The sequence below is a fragment of the Drosophila willistoni genome, assembly GCF_018902025.1.
Source record: "Drosophila willistoni isolate 14030-0811.24 chromosome XR unlocalized genomic scaffold, UCI_dwil_1.1 Seg106, whole genome shotgun sequence".
NCBI lineage: Eukaryota > Metazoa > Arthropoda > Insecta > Diptera > Drosophilidae > Drosophila > Drosophila willistoni.
This window is the reverse complement of record NW_025814055.1, coordinates 3,077,926-3,098,765: the sequence shown is the minus strand read 5'-3', so window position 1 is coordinate 3,098,765 and position 20,840 is coordinate 3,077,926. Positions and strand designations below refer to the sequence as shown.

Below are 20,840 nucleotides of genomic sequence, written 5' to 3'. Positions count from 1 at the left end.
TGATATAACAGGAATGCTTGACTAATAAAAGATACGATCTGTAAGTAGCTATACAAGCATACATATTATAGGCACATATATCGGTATGTATGCAAGTATGCAATATGTATCTTGTGGATGATGAAGGAAAGGGATATGTTTACCACTTTGTGCTAACCAAAAGCAAAAAAAAAAAATGTTATATATATGTAATAATAATAATAGTTATAGTACGAATTATAATAATAGTCATAAGTAATAATCATATAATAATAATAGTATAGTAAATTCTTAGAAAAACAAAAATAAAATATCTCTCGGGCAGGCGGGCAGGCAAACATTGATGGACTCTTAGGACTTTTTCACATTATTGTGCTTGCCAACTAGGGCCTGCAATTTGTGCAGTTGACTAAGTAGATTGGCATTGGTCTCCTCCAGTGACTCGAGACGCTTCTTGTAGTCGTAATTCTCGGACACAAGTATTTCCACTCGTCGCTCCAGTTGATCCATATACTCTTTCTTCTTGCGACGACTTTCCTGAGCGGATATCTGAAGTTACAAAAGTATAGCGTTATGCATGTCTAAGAATCATATTTATGAGGTTAAAAACTAACTTTGTTTTTAATTTTACGACGAATCTTCTTGAGCGACTTCTCTTCAGCTTTGGTTAGTGGTAGCTTTTGTGGTATAGGATAGCCTTCAGCTATGAGAGTGCGTTTCTCCTCCTCCGTAAGGAGCAGAGTTCCAGTTGAACCCTTCTGTAAATAAACAAATATTTAAAAATCGTTGATAAAACGTTATCTCAGTTTAGACGACTCTTGCAATGCAGCATCATTTTATAAAAGATCTACATATGTACATATGTATGTACGTAATTCTTCCACAAGTTAAAAAAAAGAAATACCATAATGTTTTGTCTGTATTCCATTTGTAAATTCAATCGATCCGGATCTCTGTGGTTAAACTTACCGGTTGTGAGCTAATTAGCGGTGTGTGTATAGGTTGCCTTGTGGTTGTGTTCGCACTTGAACCAGAGCCACTGCTACCGGAGCGAGTAATGCCTGTTCCTCCGGCGGCAGCTCGTCGCACAATGGCTGATGAGGACGACTCGCCATTCGCTTGTGGTTGTGCCATAATGGAACCAGATGAATTGGGCGATAGTGGTGAAAAGAGATGTTCCGGGGATAAATTGCCTTCGGAATCATCGCTGGGCAAAGATGAAGGCGGGGTCAACGGAAAGCTGTTGCTGCGGCTACTAGGATTTTGCTTTTCCGCCTTTATTTCCATTTTGGGCATGAGCAGATCTCCACGATGCTGTGATTTGATTAGGTTATTGCTGGTAGTCGCTAAAAGAAGACCACCATGCTGAAAGAGATTCAAAGTTGCAAATAAAATTTTTGGTCAAACTCAGTCAAATAAAGCAAAGTACCTGTTCGAAGAGCAGCTCTGTTTGCAGATTGGGTAGATTTAGACTCAGCTGCTGCTGTGGACCATTGCTGATCTGTGAGTTGGGACTGGCGGGGCAGCTAGAATCGGGGGACATGGGCTCATCTTTGATAGCCGATTCATCGATCTCTATGTCAGAGCAGATATCTGGAGACGTACTGCCCTCGCGGGCCGATGAGACGGATGAGCTGCAATCATTATCATACATTGCATCCAAGTGCTGAGGTAGTTGAAAATGATCCAGAGTAGTTGACACCTCTACACTGGAGGTTGAGGAGTTGGAACAGGAACTGTTTGCATGAGGCTGCAAGTGTGGTTGCTGCTGCTGCTGGTGTTGCTGTTGGTGCTGTGTCTGGACTGTGCCGGCACGGGTAAGAGCGGCTAGATCGCTGACAACGGAAGCGTTTAGTGCGGGATTGGCGCTGGCATGACTCATCATAGTTGCACTGCTGCTTATGCTCAAGTTTGTAGCGGGCGGGTGAAGTGTTAAGCATTTGGGATCGATGGTCGCACGCATGCTAGTGGCCGTCTTCAGCGAAATGACGGGATAGCATTCATCATCCATGTCTGCAAATATTTAACAGATTGGCCATCGTTTAATACACATGTAATTGTACATAGTCCTTGCGAGAGTTACTGTACTTAAAGCCTGATATCGATTTAAGAAATAAGTTTTGTTGTTTTCTTGATCTATGCACGATAGTTTAAATAAACCAATTTAATTGCAAATATTTTTCAAACAAATATTATTTAGTCTAACCCACATACACCGTTTTTATTGTGTTTTGTTTTAAGAACAACTGTAGTTAGCATTTTTGTTGTTTTTATTTTACGATCTTTGTACATACATACATACATGTATGTCTAGAACCTCGCATGAGTACATTTTTGAAATAACAAAAACAATCGAGAAAATTATTTATATGTACTTTACCTTTTGGAGTAAGACAGCCTTCAAAAGATCAGAGTTCATTTGGACTGATTGAATAGTTTTGACATTTGTTTTAGTGATATTAACCATACTAAATATAAAGTACTTTGATCTACTTTCATTTGTTTCTTTTTGTTGGCACCCATATTCAGTGTATAATATACAATAAATAAAATAACTAAAATCTATTTTGTAACTATGCAAACATATACTTAAACATTCGAAACACTTTCCAGCTCCAGCGTCATACTTTTTGCTCTGCACTTGTGTTTGCATTTGATATTAATGTTTTTTCAGTTTTGTTTCTGTTTTAGCTACTGTCTTTAATTCTTTTTATTTCATTTCAGTTCAGTTCAGTTTCAGTTCTTTCTGTATTTTCAGCTCACTTAAAATTTTTTTCTTTTTTTTTAATTTTATTTACACAGTTGTTGTACTGTTTCCATAAAATTACAAATAATAAAAACACAGACTTAGTCTTCTCCCCCACACCTATAGAACAGTAATTATATACAGTACCTGAACAAAAACAACTACAACGACAACGACAACGGCAACGACAACGACAACTCCTACAACTGATATCGCATCAAAGTACAAAACTTCATGCACGAGTACTGCGTTAAATTGCTAAATGCTACAGCGATACTAAATATAATAAAAAAAAAATGAAATAAAACAAAACAGAACCGCGTTGAGTAAAATATAGACTTTAGTTCTTGTCATCGTGGAGTTGTTTTGAAATACGAGTGTGTACGTACATATTTGTATGTACATGGCCCAAATAATTAGTGGAGTTAACAACTATCACCTGTATTTGCATTCACATTTTGGGGCTTTTAAAGCAAATACATATCACATCGTGTTATACCCAATTACCCTTGCCTACTGTCCATTGGGGTGGGGGTTGATGATCTCTAATCCAAATATTAAAACGGACGTCATTTCGAATTCCCTTGTTTTTGACACGAATTTGCAATTCGTTGTGGCAACGGAGTTCTCAATAAAACTTAACTAAAAGCATACATACGGCCGGAGAAAATTCAACTCCATTGAAGTTCACTAAACGAGTTTCTTGCTTGCTTGCATTTATCTACTGTACTTTACACTATGGCTGCCTTTCAGGGTCTATATAAAGCACGAAGTAACCCAGCCTCCCTTTAGGGCTTTCAACAGGCAATCATAGCTAACCGACCGAACTTTTCAGCGTTAAAGGATCATTTTTTCTAATTAAATGCCTGCTAAGGCCTTATGAGTAATGATGAACGGTTTGGGTTACGTAATAGGCACAGTTCGAGTACTGATAAGTATGAGGGAGCAATGGAAAAAATATTTTTCTACAAACACTGCCAGCGAATAAAAATATAAGCAAACAGTCACTTGTAATGAAGAAACTCCCTCCACAATATCGACTAGTGTTCTTATTTAAGTGGCTAGCAGTGTATGCAGACATATGTAAGTTAAGGTATAAGTAAACTTGAACTTATTTGACACTTACCCTCAATTTTGGCCTGTAGGCTTTTCGGTGAATTTGGCAGGGAATCGCCATCGCTATTTAGGCTATAGGAATGCTCAGTTTTAATTGGCAGCGTACCATTGAGCAGTGCATCCGAAATAAGCTTATCGTTAAGTATAACGGTAGGATCTTTGACATCTCGATCCAAAAACCAGTCGTGCATTTCATGATCGCTGCTGATTTTTAAGGATTCCTGAGCATTAAAAGAAATAGGAATAAAAAAAGAATAAGAATCAAAAAGCAAACGCTAGGTAATTAAATAATGATAGTCGTGTGAGTTGTACCACTCAGAGATAGTAGACAATATAATTCGTTTTTAGAAACAAAAGCACAAGTAGGTACATATATAAATATGTGTATATATTTATACCATGCATCCATAAGGTGAGATGGTATATTAAAGTCTATGTATGGAATATAACAGACAGAAGGACGAGTCAATTCGCGCCTTTAAGACTATCAAACTCTCTGCCGGTTGTTGATCGGTCTATCTGTAATTTTTCGTTTTTAATCTAGAATAGTTTTTTTTACTTGGTTGCATGGTATGCGAAAGTCGGCGTTACCACTTACTTCATTTTATTTTAACTATATATGTACATACATATACATACATACATATGTGTATGAGTAGGTTTATACAACCTATGACACGAAACTGATGCACGAGCCACGCCAGATAGTCCAGAGAATTAATTTTAAACCACGGTTAGAAACAGAAAATCGCATCGGATAATATGAGGATATACATATGTACATATCTACATCCATCCATCCCTACATGCATATATACATACATACATAATATTAATACATATATATGTACTTGTATGTATTGTATATATGTATTTTTATTTTGTATGATAGTATATATTGTATATATTGCTCTTGTCAATCTTATCAAACGACGACAACAACAACTCTCCGCGGTACCCTTGAAATTGTTCAACAAATTCCCCTACCCCGTCCCATCATCACCATGGCCCGCTCCCGGGCATAAACCTCAAATCACCTTTATCATTTTTCTGTTAAGTCATAATTTTGTTATAAATAGTTCAAGTGACTCTGATTTGAGAATCAAATTTTTAACTTTAATTAATTGAGTTATGTGTATGTATGTATGTATGTATATATGTTTGTAGGTGATGGTAAGTTATTCTTTCACTGTCAAATATATATATATATATATATATATATATATGGCTTATATATATACATATATATATACACATGTGGATAAGTAGATTGGCCGATCTGTCATCTGCCTAATCAAGATTGCGGTATTTGAATGCTTCTTATGATAATAAAATCAACTTAAAAGCACTCTTTTTTAAACATACTATAGTAACCTTGAAGAGTTATTACATATACACTGATAGTGTATAATGAGTTGGGATGGGTTTCGTATCAAATTGTCTCCAACTCGGTTTCTCTAACTTTTGTCATAATTTCGGACTGTTCGGGGACAAGTTTTCGGTATGTCGCCAAAGCAACAACAACAACAAACAAAAAAACAAAAGCGACAAAACAAATATAAATATCCAGAATATATTTCGTCTGGATGATGATGATGATGTAATCCCCAAATGTGCCAGATTTTTTTTCATTGAATTCACTTAATTGCTGTAAAGTTAACGCATATCTACGGCAATAAATTGTTGACCCATTTTAAAAGCCGACGTTCTGCGACAGGTTTCGCACATACAAATTTTTATACATATGTATATTTAATATGTATGTATGTTTGTGTGTGTATGCAACATACATACATACATATGTGTATATGGATTTGAATGATAAAAAGTGCATGTAATTACACTTAACCAGCCACGAAAACCATTTGAATGTAAAATTCTTCGCTTATTCGTGCCGCTTGTGCAGAAATTTACATTTCTAAGCTCCAAGCCAGGCCTAATGCTACTATGAAATCCAGTTTTGGCCATAAAAAAAGGGAACGTCGAATTTTGTTAGTATTCACAGTCTTTTGTATGTGTGTGTTCCTGTGCCGGCTAGTCGGGCCCGGCCAGTCTTCTTAAAAGCTTACCCTTTACATTTATACATACATACTATGTATAAATACTATTCAGTACGTGTCGCTGAGATTTCTTTAGAGACATAGCCCTTGTCCCTAGGGACAAAACAGGCGACACCGCCATTAAAATTGCGGTGACATTTACCATTGCATGACAAAAGACCGATCGTTCCTATGAGAGCTGCATATATGATATATTTTGGTCCAATAATCTTTAAAATAATACTTTTCGCCACTTCCTTCTATGTTTATCCGCTATGTTGACATTACATAACTCAAAAAAAAATACTTTTCTAGGGAATACGTTAAGTAATTCAATTTATTTTAAAGCAATCGACAATAATTTCAATGAAGTCGTAAGTCGTCTCGCCGACTTTGGTATATGCACTATGGACCAAGTAAAACATATATTTTAAATTTCGAAGACCAAATGTATAGTATGATCATAGCAAATGCTATCTCGATCACCCTTATATTACGATTTTAATCTAATTTGGTAGATCGGATTTTGTTAGTCATAAAATGGCAAAAATTTGAAATAAACTCGATAACTGTACACTCTACACGAATCTACATACCGAATTTGGTGGCTCTAGCTCTTATAGTCTCCAAAATCTAGGTGTTCATACGGAGGGACGGACGAACGGACGGACATAGCTAGATCGTCTCGGCTTTTGATGCTGATCAAGAATATAAATACTTTATAGGGTCTGCCTCTTACATACATTATGGCGACTTTAATATACCATTTCACCCTATGAGTGCATGGTATAAAAAAAGGTAGTTTGTTCTGTTATGTTAAGTTGTGATATTCTTCAAATATATTTTAAGTTTGTTTATCAGTTACAGATTTTTGCCAGTCACTTTAACGAATCCTACCACTGTGCAGCGACAAATGTCCCCGTTGTTGCATTTTGGAGGCCAAATCGAAAAGTATTTGTACTCATCTCAAAGTCGTCTACAAGCCGATCGTGTCTTGATAAGTAAACTATTTACGGAATTCTGATATTGCGAGGGTAAAACTAGTTGAAAATTACTACTTGATTAGCCAAAATACGTCCAAAACTATCAGACATATACAAAATTCAAGAATCAAGAATCAAGTAAAACGGAAAATGACATTAACTTTTACGCAAGTTTAATAAGTATTATGTACTCTATTTTCAAGAAATCCGCAAAAGTACTTCGTTCCGTTTATAGTAGGACTAAGGATCTTAATTTTTACGTGTTAGCGAAATTTTGAATCCCAAAATATCTGGCATCCATGTCAGCCTAATATGTCGCTAGAAATTAAACGTATAGAAAAGGAGAACTCGCAATATTAAATAAAGAATGGGCTGGTTATTCGAAAACTAGCCCAAAGAAATTCTTGGTGGAAACTTAATAGCTCATTTTCTGCATACTTTTTCCAATCTCTTGAATTGAATATTTGTTTTTTTTTTCAAAATTAGTTGTGAAAAGGTATACTTAGCTATAATCTACTACTCTTGCTATTTTTGGGTTCGCAGCTTTATGTATGGATGTAAATATGACTACAAATTGCACTCCAAGTTATATATTCAGTAATACGCATTGATCGTGTCGACGGCTCTGACTATGCTATGAAGATGCAACTTGCGGTTGTTATTGGTCCACTGCACTAAAACACAAATACACAAGTGCTTTCTCCGCCTTTTAGCCCCATGTACATGCATGCATACATACATTTGTATGCATGTATGTGTGTACATCTTTCAAAACGGGACGGAATGGCTTGGGCAAAGAATTCGAATCGGCAAAAGCTTCAGTAGGCAATGTGGCCCCGGAGCGGGTAGCGGGGAGAAGGAACCACAGCACAGCACCAGAGAAACGTCAATAAAAATGTCTACAATTGTGTGCGTGCCGCGTGTTGTTGTTGTTGTTTCGTACGTAGATACATACATGTACACACACACATACATCCATACATTTCAATGTATGTGTGGATGTTTATGATGGGTTCAATGAACTTTGGAATTGTTGAGAATTAGCAATTCTTGAAAAATGCTACCAAAACGGGCAACAGACACACTCGCACAAACACTGACACATACAAATACACATGAATGTATTTATTTTGTGGACAAGCACAATGAAAAAAGAAAGAGAAAAATGAAAGAAAGAAAGAAAGCCAAGAGAAGACAAGCAAAAAAAATGCGCCTCTGGCATTTAGCTACTTCTGGTAGTTGTTGTTGTGGTTGTTGTTGTTGTTGTTGCTGTTGTCGTGGTTGTCGATGATGGATCGTGGAGGAGCACACAAATCAAAGTTAACTCTTTGGACCGGCGCTGTGTGGCAGGTTTCAGGTGGTTTTTTGGCTAAGGGTGGCCTCTCAAGTGGAATGAAGACACTTCAACCCGAAAAAACCGCTTAACTAACTGCTCGAAAACCGATTGAGCCGGGCAATCGTTTGGTCGTTCCTGTCAAATGCTTTTCTTTTTGGTAATAACTATCAACTCATCTAAATAGTAAGTTGAACCTGTTCTCTTGCATCATTTTATGTGTCTGTGTGTGGCAGTGTGTGTGCAGGTTAATCACGTGAGAACTTTTCTCTCCACTTTGCTTTCGTAACCTTTATTTGGAAATTCATTCAAGCACAACCACAACCTACGAGACATTCTCTGTTTATCTCAAGACATACATATGTATTTATATACCTTTACATGCATATGTACAAATGTATTTATTATCTATCGACATTCACATACGACCAACTTTGGGCCATTATACAATTTTATTCAAATTTTTTCCAGGCCAACAAACAAAAAACTAAAAAAAACAAAAGGCCAAAAAAAGCCAAATTTCATTAAAAAAAAAATAATTAAACTGGTTATAGTTTCTCCCTCTGTCTCCTCCTATCCCCATCACTACTTCTTTGCCGCGTCTTTCTTTCTTTCTCTGTCTCTCCTTTTTCCCAATTTTTTAATTTTTTATCTACATACATATGTACATATGTATGTATATACAGTTTTTCGATTTTGTTTTTTCGCTTGCTCCACAAATTGGATTGATTAAATAATGTTGCTGCAGCAAGCGAAAACCTTTCACATTTATTTATATACCTACATACATACATACGTACATATATATGGATGTATGTATGTATTTGTATATAATGCAGCTATGTATGTGTTAGTATGTTTGAAGATCATTATGTATGTATCGTTTTCTTTTGTGTTGTGCACAGCATTTTTAGTTTCAAGTCTCTTTATATCTCCTCAATTTGTGCCCAAGCTGCATCAGTTGGTTGTGTGGCAAAGTGAAAGGTGCTCCCACATTAAAAAAAAACAACCAAAAACGTAGAGGAAAAAGAAGAAGAAAAGCCTTTTAACTTCGAAAAAGTACTACGCCTTTTGGCTTGATTGGTGTGGCTTTGGTTTAAAAATTTTTGCCTGGCAACTCTCAAAATTGGCGTGGTAAATGTATATGGGCTTATCCAAAATATGAACCTATGAATATTTGTATCTCTATGTGTGTTTGCGCCTTGGAAAGAAAGTGGCCGATCGGGCCAAGAATGTAATGGCTCATTTAGCAAACACACACACAGACACTTTACGAGAAAGAGAAACGATTGTGATATAAGATATTTCAACATTACGTATGCCCAAACGATACATCCATTTAAATAATTTTGAAATTAGTCTAGAAAATACTTTAGCTTTAACTCTTTCGATAATGATTCGATAGCGTTAAATGGAAGACCTCTCCAATAATGGTTGAATCTCCCCCTCAACACCTGAACACAAATACATATTTTCATTATTAAACTATTTGATCAATGTATTGAGAGGTTGATGGCCTAATGTCACAACGAAACCGACGACGCTCTCCGTTAACATTGAAAATGTACATACATATGTAAATTTTAGATATTTTTTACGAAGGGACGTCTTAAAATTAATATGATGAAACAAAAACCAGAGGGCCGGGGGCTAACTTCGACCGCGTCAAAGTTTCTATACCCTTGCAACTTTTTTGATAACTGTTTCCTTATCTTTAGCCATCAAAGCGGAAAAACGTTTTATCTAAAAAGGATAATGTTTGCGAAAGAACGGCCTACATAGGAAATAACGAAGTTATTGATCAAAGTCACTGTTTACCATCGATCGTTCCTATGGTAGCTATATGATATAGTTACCCGATTTTTATCAAACTCGGAACAGTCATTAACAGATATATTATATATATTATAACATGATAAATTTTGGCATAGTCGTTTATACATAAGTGTAATAAACTCACCAATATTAATATTCACGACAGTAGCTCAGAAAATGACGAAGTTATTGAGAAAAGTCACTGTTCGTGACTTTGCCGTTTGTATGGGAGCTATATAATATAGTAGTCCGATCCGGCTGAACCGAGTATATACAAGCCTACATGCAAAATTGCCTACATGTAGCTCTAACGGTCTAGGAAAAGTTTGGGTTGATCCAGACGGACGGACGGACATGTCTATTTGAAGTCGTCTCGTCGTGCTGATCAAGATAATATATATTTTATATTTTTATACCCTTGCAAAAAGGGTATATTAATTTTGGTCAGAAGTGTGCAACGCATAGAAGGAAGCATCTCCGACCATATAAAGTATATATATTCTTAATCAGCACGACGAGACGAGTTCAAATAGACATGTCCGTCCGTCCGTCTGGATCGACGCGAGCTCCTCTTAGACCGTAAGAGCTACAGAGCTGAAATTTTGCATGTAGGCTTATATATACTCGGTTCAGCCGGATCGGACCACTATATCATATAGCTCCCATACAAACGGCAAAGTCACTAACAGTGACTTTTCTCAATAACTTCGTTGTTTTCTGAGTAATTGCCATGAAATTATTAGAGAGTGTATTCCACATATAAACGATTCTGCTAAATTTGATCACGATCGGGTAACTATATCATATAGCTTCTATAGGAACAATCTTTCGAAAACAGTGACTTTTGTCAATAACTTCGTTACTTTTGAAGCGAATGCTTTCAACTTAAACATTGGTTAGTTTAATATACACTCCTCATCACTTGAATAGGACACCTCCAACGTATGTTTTCCATGACACACTACTCCCCAACCAATAAAGCTAGCGATCCATTTTTTTTTTAAATTAAAGATTATTTAATACTTATGTTTTAAACAAATGAAGAACTTCATGATACTGCTATAGTTTATAACAAAAATGGTTTTCTCAAACTTCATCAAATTATGGCAGTCAAATTGTATGTCACTTGAATAGGACACCTTAACAAAAATACATGTTTAATTCGTTTCAATGTTTTAACATATGCATAACTTCGTTAACATACAAAAATAGAAAATAAGAAAGTAAAAAAAAAAGATTTAATAATGTGTCGAGCCACCTTTCTGTTCCAAGACTTCAATCATCCTGTTTGGAAGAGATTCATACAAACTGGCCAAATAATTCAAAGAAATGGAATCCCAAGCCATTTCAATTGCTTTTATTAATTCTGAAACACTTGAATATTGTTTTCCTGAACTATAAATCTCCCGTGTCAGCCATCCCCACACATTTTCGATTATATTTAAATCGGGTGAGTAGGGCGGCCAGCTTAGGAGGTCCACATTTTGGCTCTTTATGAACGATTTTACAAGCCGAGCTGTATGTATTGGCGCATTATCTTGCTGATACGTCCATGGGAGAGGCCCAACTAAAGGCCTCTACTAAAATTTCCTTGTAGCACAATGCATTCATTGTTGATGACAAAAATTTAAGTTTAAAGGTGCCATAGTACGAAATGGCCCCCCACACCATCACACCTCCAGCTCTGCTATGAAGACGGTCCAAATGATGAGGTTCTTTGCGTATATCATGGAAATAATAACTATACCCGTCTGGACCTTCTAAATTGAATTTTTTTTCGTCCGAGAACACCACGTTGCGCCACTGTGTGGTCCAGGCCACATGCTCGCGACAAAAACTGAGTCGTTGCGCTTTTCTTGCCATGTTGAGAGGAGGCTTCTTCTTAATTTTAAGTCTCTTTAAATGTTGACCCTTCGAAATCACACGATGGACAGTGGATATACTAGCATTAACGTCACATTTTTCACGAATTTTAGCCACAGAGTCATGAGAATTGGACGCTTTTCTTAATATTAGTCGTCTCTCAGCATTGGTAACACACTATGAGTGCGGCCTTTCATATTATTTCCATAGCCAGACACATTACTTAAAAAATTTGAAATGACATGTCGACTTCTATTGATATTTTTGGCTATTTTTGCAATTGATAGTCCAGAGTCCTTGTACGCCTTTATTTTTCCTTTTTCCTCATCAGTTAAGGACTTTCCTCGACCCATTTTGTTTTTATTTTAAAGCCAATACTCGAAAATAGCAAAAAAACCTCCTTTAACAAAATTTGTATGATCACTCGGCAAAATAAACGATCAAACTAAATGCATGTTCTATTCAAGTGACAGAAAAAATTTACTCAATTTCATACGAATTCCAACACAAAGCAAAAAAAAAATATAACGGCTCTTTTCCAGAGGTTTCTGTTGCGTTCTGATAGACGTGAATAACTGCTAAAAGACAACTTGCAAGAAAACCGTTATTTTATCATTTCGCTTTTGAGTTCTTCGCAAAAATACAATGACCGTACAGGCTGTCCTATTCAAGTGATGAGGAGTGTATCTGTTAATGACTGTGCCTAATTTGATAAATATCGGGTAACTGTATCATATAGCTCCCATAACGATCGGTGGAAAACAGTGACTTTAATCAATATCTTCGTTATTTCCACTTTTATGGCTAGAGGTAAGGAAAAAGTTACTAAAAAAGTTGCAAGGGTATACAAACTTTGACGCGGTCGAAGTTAGCCCCGGCCCTCTGGTTTTCCTTCTATGCGTTGCACACTTCTGACCAAACTTAATATACCCTTTTTGCAAGGTTATAAAAACTATTAGTTAGTTAGCGCTGATCCAGACGGACGGACGGACGGTCAGACGGACGGACATGGCTATTTGAAGTCGTCTCGTCGTGCTGATCAAGATAATATATATTTTATATTTTTTTCCGTCTATTTCTTCTGACCAAACTTTTTGCAAGGGTATAAAAACTTTTAGTTAGTTAGTTAACTGTAATTAAACAGACATTATTTCAAAACGTAAAACACTTTATGGACTTTTAATATTTAAAGGATAAATCAGATTTTCGTATACGAACCGGCTCTTACTGTGTACAATAATAACCTTTTATGAAAGAATTAGACATTATTATTCATTAGGTGGTGTGGGCGGTCTGTCGAAGCACGTGGCTTTTATAGTGTTATGCTAAAAGTGACTATAAATGCGTTTACCATCTTCATCTCCATAAACATTTTCGTAACCAACTGTTGAGCTATGGAGCCATGGGGAGCTGTTACCAACACCCAATGACGTGTTTTGCAGTATTTTTTTTGTTTAGTTCTAAATTAAACCTAATATATATAAAAATAGCAAAGCAAGCCAAACAGGAGAAGCGGGGGCGTGCGTCCGGGCTTTGGCTTATCAAAAGCATATGTCTCGGAACATCAACACAAAGACCACAACACACGACACAGAAGAAAATGAAATAAAAATGAAATGAAAGAGGAAAGTACGTAAGCTCTGACATAGTCTGGCGCAAAAAAAAAAAAAACAACAAAGAAAAAAACAAATTTGCAAAAACAAAACGGAAACTTTTCGAGAAAGTAAATCCTCCAAGTGGGCCAAAAAACTCCCACTTTATAACAAGTTTGCGGTGATGATAGTTGGCTTGTTGGTTGTTGGTGGCACCCACCAAGTTACCTCTTAGCTAAGATGTTGATTTGCCTCATAGTGGGTGCCTTCAAGCTAACTGAATTTGCACAGATAATTTGTTATGCCTTTCACAAATCTTGAAAAACGCAGATGAAAACTTCACATAATATGCGTTATGTAGACTGTATGTACAAACATACAAACATATGTAGATCGGCAAACAATATACATATGCATACATATGTACATATTTGTTCTGTATAACCAATTTATTTATATATGAACATACATAGATACACGTATGTATGTATGTCTTTGACTTGAGTTATCGAAAACTAGACATAATGGATCCACTTTCAAGGTTTCTATAGAAATGATAATGAGTGAAAAATGTCAAGTCTGCTTGGACTTGAGGTCTTTAATATTTCATTTAAGGTCAAGTTTGCCATTCTTAATGATTAAAATGTTTAAATCCCACTCCCATCCACTCTATACACTCTGTACTTGGGGAGTAGTATGTCTTCTTTTCTTTAATAAGCCAACCAACTGTTGCCTGCTGTTACACTTATCGTATAACACTTCATTAACGCTTAATATTGATCAAAAACAATATGCTGCTGCTTCTTCTACGAGATTCGCCCAATCCCCATTCACATCTCTCTCTCTCTCTCTTTCTTTTACTTTCTTTTACTGTCCCTCTCTTTCTCTCTCTCTTATATCCATCGTTATCGACCTCCTGGTTGTAACATATTGTAAATTTAATGCAAGTCTATGAATAATTTACGAAATCGCTATCCACAATGCTGTGACATTGACGTCAAAAATAAAAGAGGAGAACTAAAACTGAAACAGCTGTCCAACTGGGACTCTGTACGGTACGTGTGTATCTTAGCCTTAAGAGCAATGAAAGAGCAGGCGAAAGAGAGCAAAGCTCTAGGATAGTAGTAGTAGTAGTGACCACCGCGCATCCTGCATTGCGCAGTGTGTGTACGAAAAATTCGCATGAATGGACGTTGGTTATATGAATGGGGAATACAAATAGGCTTACATGCATACATATGTATGTATGTATGTATGTACAGCGGTCGTGTCAGTGTTCGCGTGAGTGTGCGTATTGGTAGTGTTGCTTGCACAAATTAAATTATGCGCGCTTTTATTTCTGCCATATGTTTGAAAATTGTGACGTTCGGATTTGGAGCTAAATTTTGCAAATCGTGGAGTTTAACCTGTTTTCTATACTGCACTATAACGTTTGGAAATGTCAAAGTTAACAAATACATACATACATACATACATATGTATGTATGTGTATACAGTCACACTGATACAATCGCACAGAGAGTCAATCTTATAGACCATATTGGAAGTATCAATATCGTGTGCCTCGAACTAGTTATTCAAATACATACATACATATGTATGTATGTATGTATGTACATATGTACATACAAATACCTCTGCATATGCTAAGCAACTGTCGTCTGACGTTTGTCTTACCAAGCCGTTTTACTGTTGCCAAGCACGTTTCTTGGTCTCTTAATATTTCGTGTCTAGCGGGCCTTGCATTAAGCCGTTAGAAAATGTTCAACTTAACCTCAAATGCACATTTAATTCAGGCCATAAAGCAGCAGAAACTCAAAAGGGTGTCAAATTGGGGTTCTACAAAGAACTTGTTAATTTCATTATAAATGGTTTTTACTTAGCCACATAGAGAAGATTCTAAAATAGTCAACTTTATTACCATGTTTTGCCTATATAAGCAAAAGTTGATTTCAAAAACAAAAAAACAAAAAGCATCAAAATAATACACCAAATAACAAAAAAAAAAAACTACAAAAAACTTGCTGACATTTTAACTTCCATTACTTTTTTATTTGTTAATGCTGCAATTTTCTTCTTGAGCTGAAACTCTTTTTTCTCTTATTTATTATTTTATTTTATTCTTTCTCTCTACCCTCTCAAAAAGGGTATATTAATTTTCTTCGGAAATGTGCACCGCAATGAAGTAATCATCTCCGATCACAGAAAATATGAAAGCATTTGGTTCATGATCAGTCATATCCGTTTGTATGTCCGTCTGGATTAACGAGAACTATTTCTAGAGCATTTGCAGCTTTAAAATTTCGGATGTAAACTTCTATACAAATTTCTGCCAATAAAATGGCATAGTTTCCGTTTTGACGCCTGTTGAGTTAACAAAGTGTAAGCAAAACTTGCAAGGGTATACAATCTTCGGCACCTCCAAAGTTAGCCCCGGCCCCCTTTTTTTCGGTAATTTTTTTTTACTTGAAGAAAGTCAAACGTGGTCAGATTCGACTTGGGTCAGCATTCTTTTGTGAAGGCGACTATAAGTTTCTTCTTGGACCTTTGTCCAATCCAAGGTAATCGTTTTGAAGAGTTTACCATTACAAAGTAGTGGTAGTAGGTTAAATATGGGGTCTAACACTTGATTAAACTACAGATTCATTTGAATTAACCCCTTCTTGGAATTTCTACTACTTAGTAATCTAAATATTGTAATTACATATATTATTATACATATGTATATGTATGTGCATATACATATTTAGAATTTATTAGATTAACTAAGTTCCAAATCCGCTTAATTAGCTATTTATTCTGTTTCCATGTGCTATAAACTGTTATTCTTATCATTTTAATAATGAACAAAAAATAATAAATGTATATATGTATGTACATACATTTTTGGTAATTCTGTATACACACACACACACATGTGTAAAAACCAGTATGTGCCGAAAAATTAAAAATTTTGAGAAATTCAAATTTTGTTATCAAGAAGAATAATGGACCAGTATAAGGCAATGTTCAGAGTACCTAAAACTTAATGGCATGAGGTATTTTTTCAAAAATTCCCATATAATTCTGCATCTCAATCTTATCAATTTAAGCTATATACAAACGAGTATGCGTTTATATGTAGATACATACATACATATGTGTGTGTGTAAAATAATACAATTACTCCAAGCTTCTTGGGATGATTTTTCACTTGCACTTTATGTGTTGCTGATAGGAGGAAGCCACTCGAAGATCGTCGGCCCTCCTAATCAAGGAAGGGGGTTTTTTTCTATAATGATGAATTAAATATTATGATGCACGTGACACTATCAGACACTATATGTTCGAATCGGCGGTAGACGATTCTAAAGACTGCTCGAAAACCCCGATTTGGTTTTGGGGCTTTTTCCAACTCTATATATGTATCTATGTATGTGTATGTATGTATGTTTTGATTTCAGTAGAATTTGATTTCTATTAAAACTGATTAATTTGAACATTATTTTTGGCTTTCCGTTATGTTTTGATATAATATTTTTGGCGTTTGTGTGAAAACCCCATAGGATCCATAATTATTATTATTTTTTTTTTTTGTTTTTTTTTGCCCCTGTTTGCTTTATATTTTAGCCCCTTGAAGTACAAAATGAATCGCATTGTTAATCAAAACTACGCCTTATCTGTTTTTTTTCCATTCTTCCCATTTTGCCTTTTGGTTACAAAATACCTGATGATAAGATTTTTGATATGCAGTGGAGAGACTTTAAAATGATAATTTATTATTATTAAAATAATGCTAAAATGAGAAAACAATATAGTAAAAAATCCAAACAGTATGGGTGCGACATTTGATGAGGACATTTGATGATAATGTACAAAAGTTTGAATGAATTTTCGATTTGAAATGGTTTGTACGTAAGGTGTAATTGGTAGAGCAGATATGTATACATATTTATATATGTATGTATGTATGTATATAGTTGTCTTACACACTGCATTGCATCTGTCAAAAACATTATGATGTAATTGGGCGCACGCCCCGAAAATGGGTATGGGCAGAGTCTCGGGTACGGGCCTGACCTGCTTACAGGCGGAAAAAAGCAGCACGCGCGTTTTTCCCGGGCCATTTCGGACCTATTTCTGTTTCCCGCCGGCATTATCGCCTAATAGTAATGACACTGACATGCCTTAGAGAGTGCAACGGCAAAAAAAGTCATTACTTTGCATTTAGACCGGTTGATAGGAAGTCTCTGTCCGTCCGGCAACCGATCCGTCCGCCCGTCCGTCCCTCCGTGCTTATCAACACTCTACTATGTGTGTCCTCATGCCGTTTGTATTTGAAAGTCTGGTACTACTGCTGCTTCTGCTGATGTTTCCCCTTCAGACGGACGGAACGGACGCATGGACAGACACTTGGACGACATGTATTCATTACTGTTTCCGCAGCGATAAGCACAGAGTCTCTACATTCTACTCCACAAACGAAGCTCAAGAAACACATTCACATCCATACACACACTCGCACACACACATACCCACATTTTCATTATATTGAAAACATTTTGTGTTGCTATTGGGTTTTGTTTTTATATGCTGCTTTGTATAGGAGGCGAAATATCTTTCGCTAATGATAAATTTCTTTTTTAATTTCTTGGAAAACTCTAATTATCGCAACACAGAAAATACGTTTTGTTCAAACTTCTTCAAGTAACGACTAATAATAGTTTTGACACTGTTTCGAAACAGGCTGCAATAGTCTCTTATCACCACACAGAAAAAAAAACTCAGACCAAGACCCATGTAAATGATATTTTCTAACACAGAAAATCACTAAAAAGAATATCTGAACAGTAACATTTCCCCGTATCATACATACATATGTATGTATGTATGTGTAGTATCATATCTCTCTCTTTTTGTTTCTTGTTTTTTTCGAGTTTCTGTGCGTTTGATGGGTGTGTTGAGGGAGAGCCTTTAGCGAATTTCGATAAGATTTTTCAAGATTGAGACTGAAACTAAAACAGAAATACTTTTAGGAGCTTATTTCTTTCGCCCTGTTTAATTTTTTGGTTTTTTTTTCGTGAAAAGAAACAGGTTTCTGTGGCCATAGTTCGTTGCGTGCACATAGTAAGTATGGAAATTAAGCTAATTAATATGCAGATTGATCAGGTAAATAACCAGAAACCCTTCAAACAAATCTATTCTTTATTCTCGTTACATAGAAGTGCACGTTTTTCTTTGAAGCCTGATAAGCCTAATGTGGGCCATTAAAGTTTTTTTGTTTCGGCTGATGTTGTTGTATTTAAAATGCAATTACATTTTCCTAGAAGATATGACTTAATATATTTATAGCAAACATTTGGATTTGATGTGGAGAGTTCACAGAGTTCAGCTTGGCTATGACTCTCCCGAGAGATAAATATGTTTATACATACATACATACATATGTATGCACATAGTTGGCAGTTGAAATTGTTGGGTGAAGGTCTATTGGAGAAAAATTTGGACATAGAGCCGTAATGTGGAATTAGAAGGGCAACTTTAAATGTATCCACACAAATCTCTGCACTTTCTCTCTCTTTCGCTCTCTCTCTCTCTCTGTCTTTCTCCGTGTTCGTTTTGATTACGTTTAATAATCTAAGCCCAGTATAAACAATTCGTATGCAATACCCTTATCGGAGTGCTTTGATAGAGTTTTTGGGTTTTAACTTTCGCTTAGCTAAATATGTATGTACTTCACAACTAGCTACAACTACATAGTACTACTATATGGCGCTCTGGCTATACCCGGTTAGCTACCCGTTCCATATCAAAACATTAAGCTGTAAAAAAGTAAGTATATACTTATATATGTATGTATGTATATGTATTTATATACGTGTGTGTACTCTTAAGTATCAATAGTTGGTTAACGTAGCCGATAGGGTGTAAAGGAAAAAGGTACGAAGCATTTTTATTGCCGCTGGTTTTAACCACTTACCGGATCTAAGTCAGAATCCCATATATCTTTGAGGTCACCATCGTAGAATTCCATTTTTGCTGTGGCTGCTGCTGTTTTAGCTAGATCTTCTTAATGGATTTGGGTCGGTTCCACTTGGTTTAAGTTTAAATTGGAAGGGGTATTAGGTTTTGTTTTGAAGCAAATATAACCCACTTTTTGGTTATATGGTTAATTATTTTTTATATAATTTTATAATATTTCCCTTGCTTGGGTTGCCGCTCTTTTTGTGTCCTCTCTTTCTCTCCGTCGCTATCTCTCTCTCTCTCTCTCGCTCTCTATGGGTCTCTTGCTTTCTCAATCTCTCTCACTCTCGTCGCCTGTCTTTCTCAATATCTTCGTTTTTCAAGCGTAGAGTTCTGTGGCGATGACTGTGTGCTGTGGTTTTGCTTCTTAATGGGTTTTATTGGAGGGAAACCTGTTGCTTCCAGAGAATGTTTTCACTTGACATTGTTATAGTCTTCTCTGGTGTGCAATGGTGTGTGTGTTATATGTATGAATTTGCTTTTGTATGTGTTTATCTTCGTTTACAACTTGTGGCTGGTTTTAACTTGTTGCATGCCTTTAGCATTAACTTTTTCTTTTCGGTTTTTATCATTAATTGAATTATTAACTTTTTGTTACAAAAAAAAACACTCGATTGCCATTCAAAAAAAAATGTTTTATATACGTTTTAATGAGCATATAATTAAGTTTTTTTTTTTTTTTTTGATTTTGTTGGTTTTTGTTGTTGTTAAATTTTTTCTATGAACAGTACACCGCATCCATATGGCTCAGGCTTGCGGCCATGAATAATTAGCATTTAATATGTGTAGTTAATATTATTAACTATTTTATAGATACAATATACTATAAATGTGTTGTACTGTATGTAGTATACATATATGGTAGCACACACAATTAGAATATATTGTCCGTAAGTGCGACTGCAGTCAAAAACGGTACTAAACTAAATGTCGGTGAAATTCTTGTGAATGCGAACGAACCGAACGAATTGACGGCGACGTCGCAGCGCAGCTCACAGCACGCCGCTCTCCCAATATCTCTGCGTCTGCACCACTTGCTCTCTCCCCGACTGTATCACTGTCTCTTTCTCTCCATCACACCATTGCTTCGTAAAAGTCATAGCAAAGAGCATCGTTGCCCATATAGAAAGAAAAAGAGACTAAAAAAGAGAGAGCGGGAGAGCGTTAACAATGCCGGTAACAGCGGCTAAGAACGCAAGTTACAGGTATAATATTTTTGTACATTTGTCGAAGAATTGATACCGTTTACTTACTCTATTTTCGTTCATCATGAAGGAACAAATTTAAGAATTTGTAAATTAAATTAAATTAAAGTCGCTCAATATTCTTCATAACCCATAAGACAACTGAGCGATGACGCAATAATACATA

The 20,840-nt window shown here is 35.9% G+C and overlaps 1 protein-coding gene across 1 annotated transcript; it reads right to left on the bottom strand.

The window, feature by feature from the left end:
- Positions 1-245: 245 nt before the first annotated feature.
- LOC6651979 (cyclic AMP response element-binding protein A) lies at positions 246-20,056 on the bottom strand. Its single transcript, XM_002074397.4, has 6 exons — positions 19,426-20,056; positions 3,852-4,062; positions 1,409-1,992; positions 949-1,344; positions 594-737; positions 246-528 (listed from the first exon to the last, which is right to left on the bottom strand). The coding sequence occupies exons 1-6, from the start codon at positions 19,477-19,479 to the stop codon at positions 331-333; spliced, it is 1,587 nt and encodes a 528-aa protein (XP_002074433.3). The 5' UTR covers positions 19,480-20,056; the 3' UTR covers positions 246-330.
- Positions 20,057-20,840: the final 784 nt, after the last annotated feature.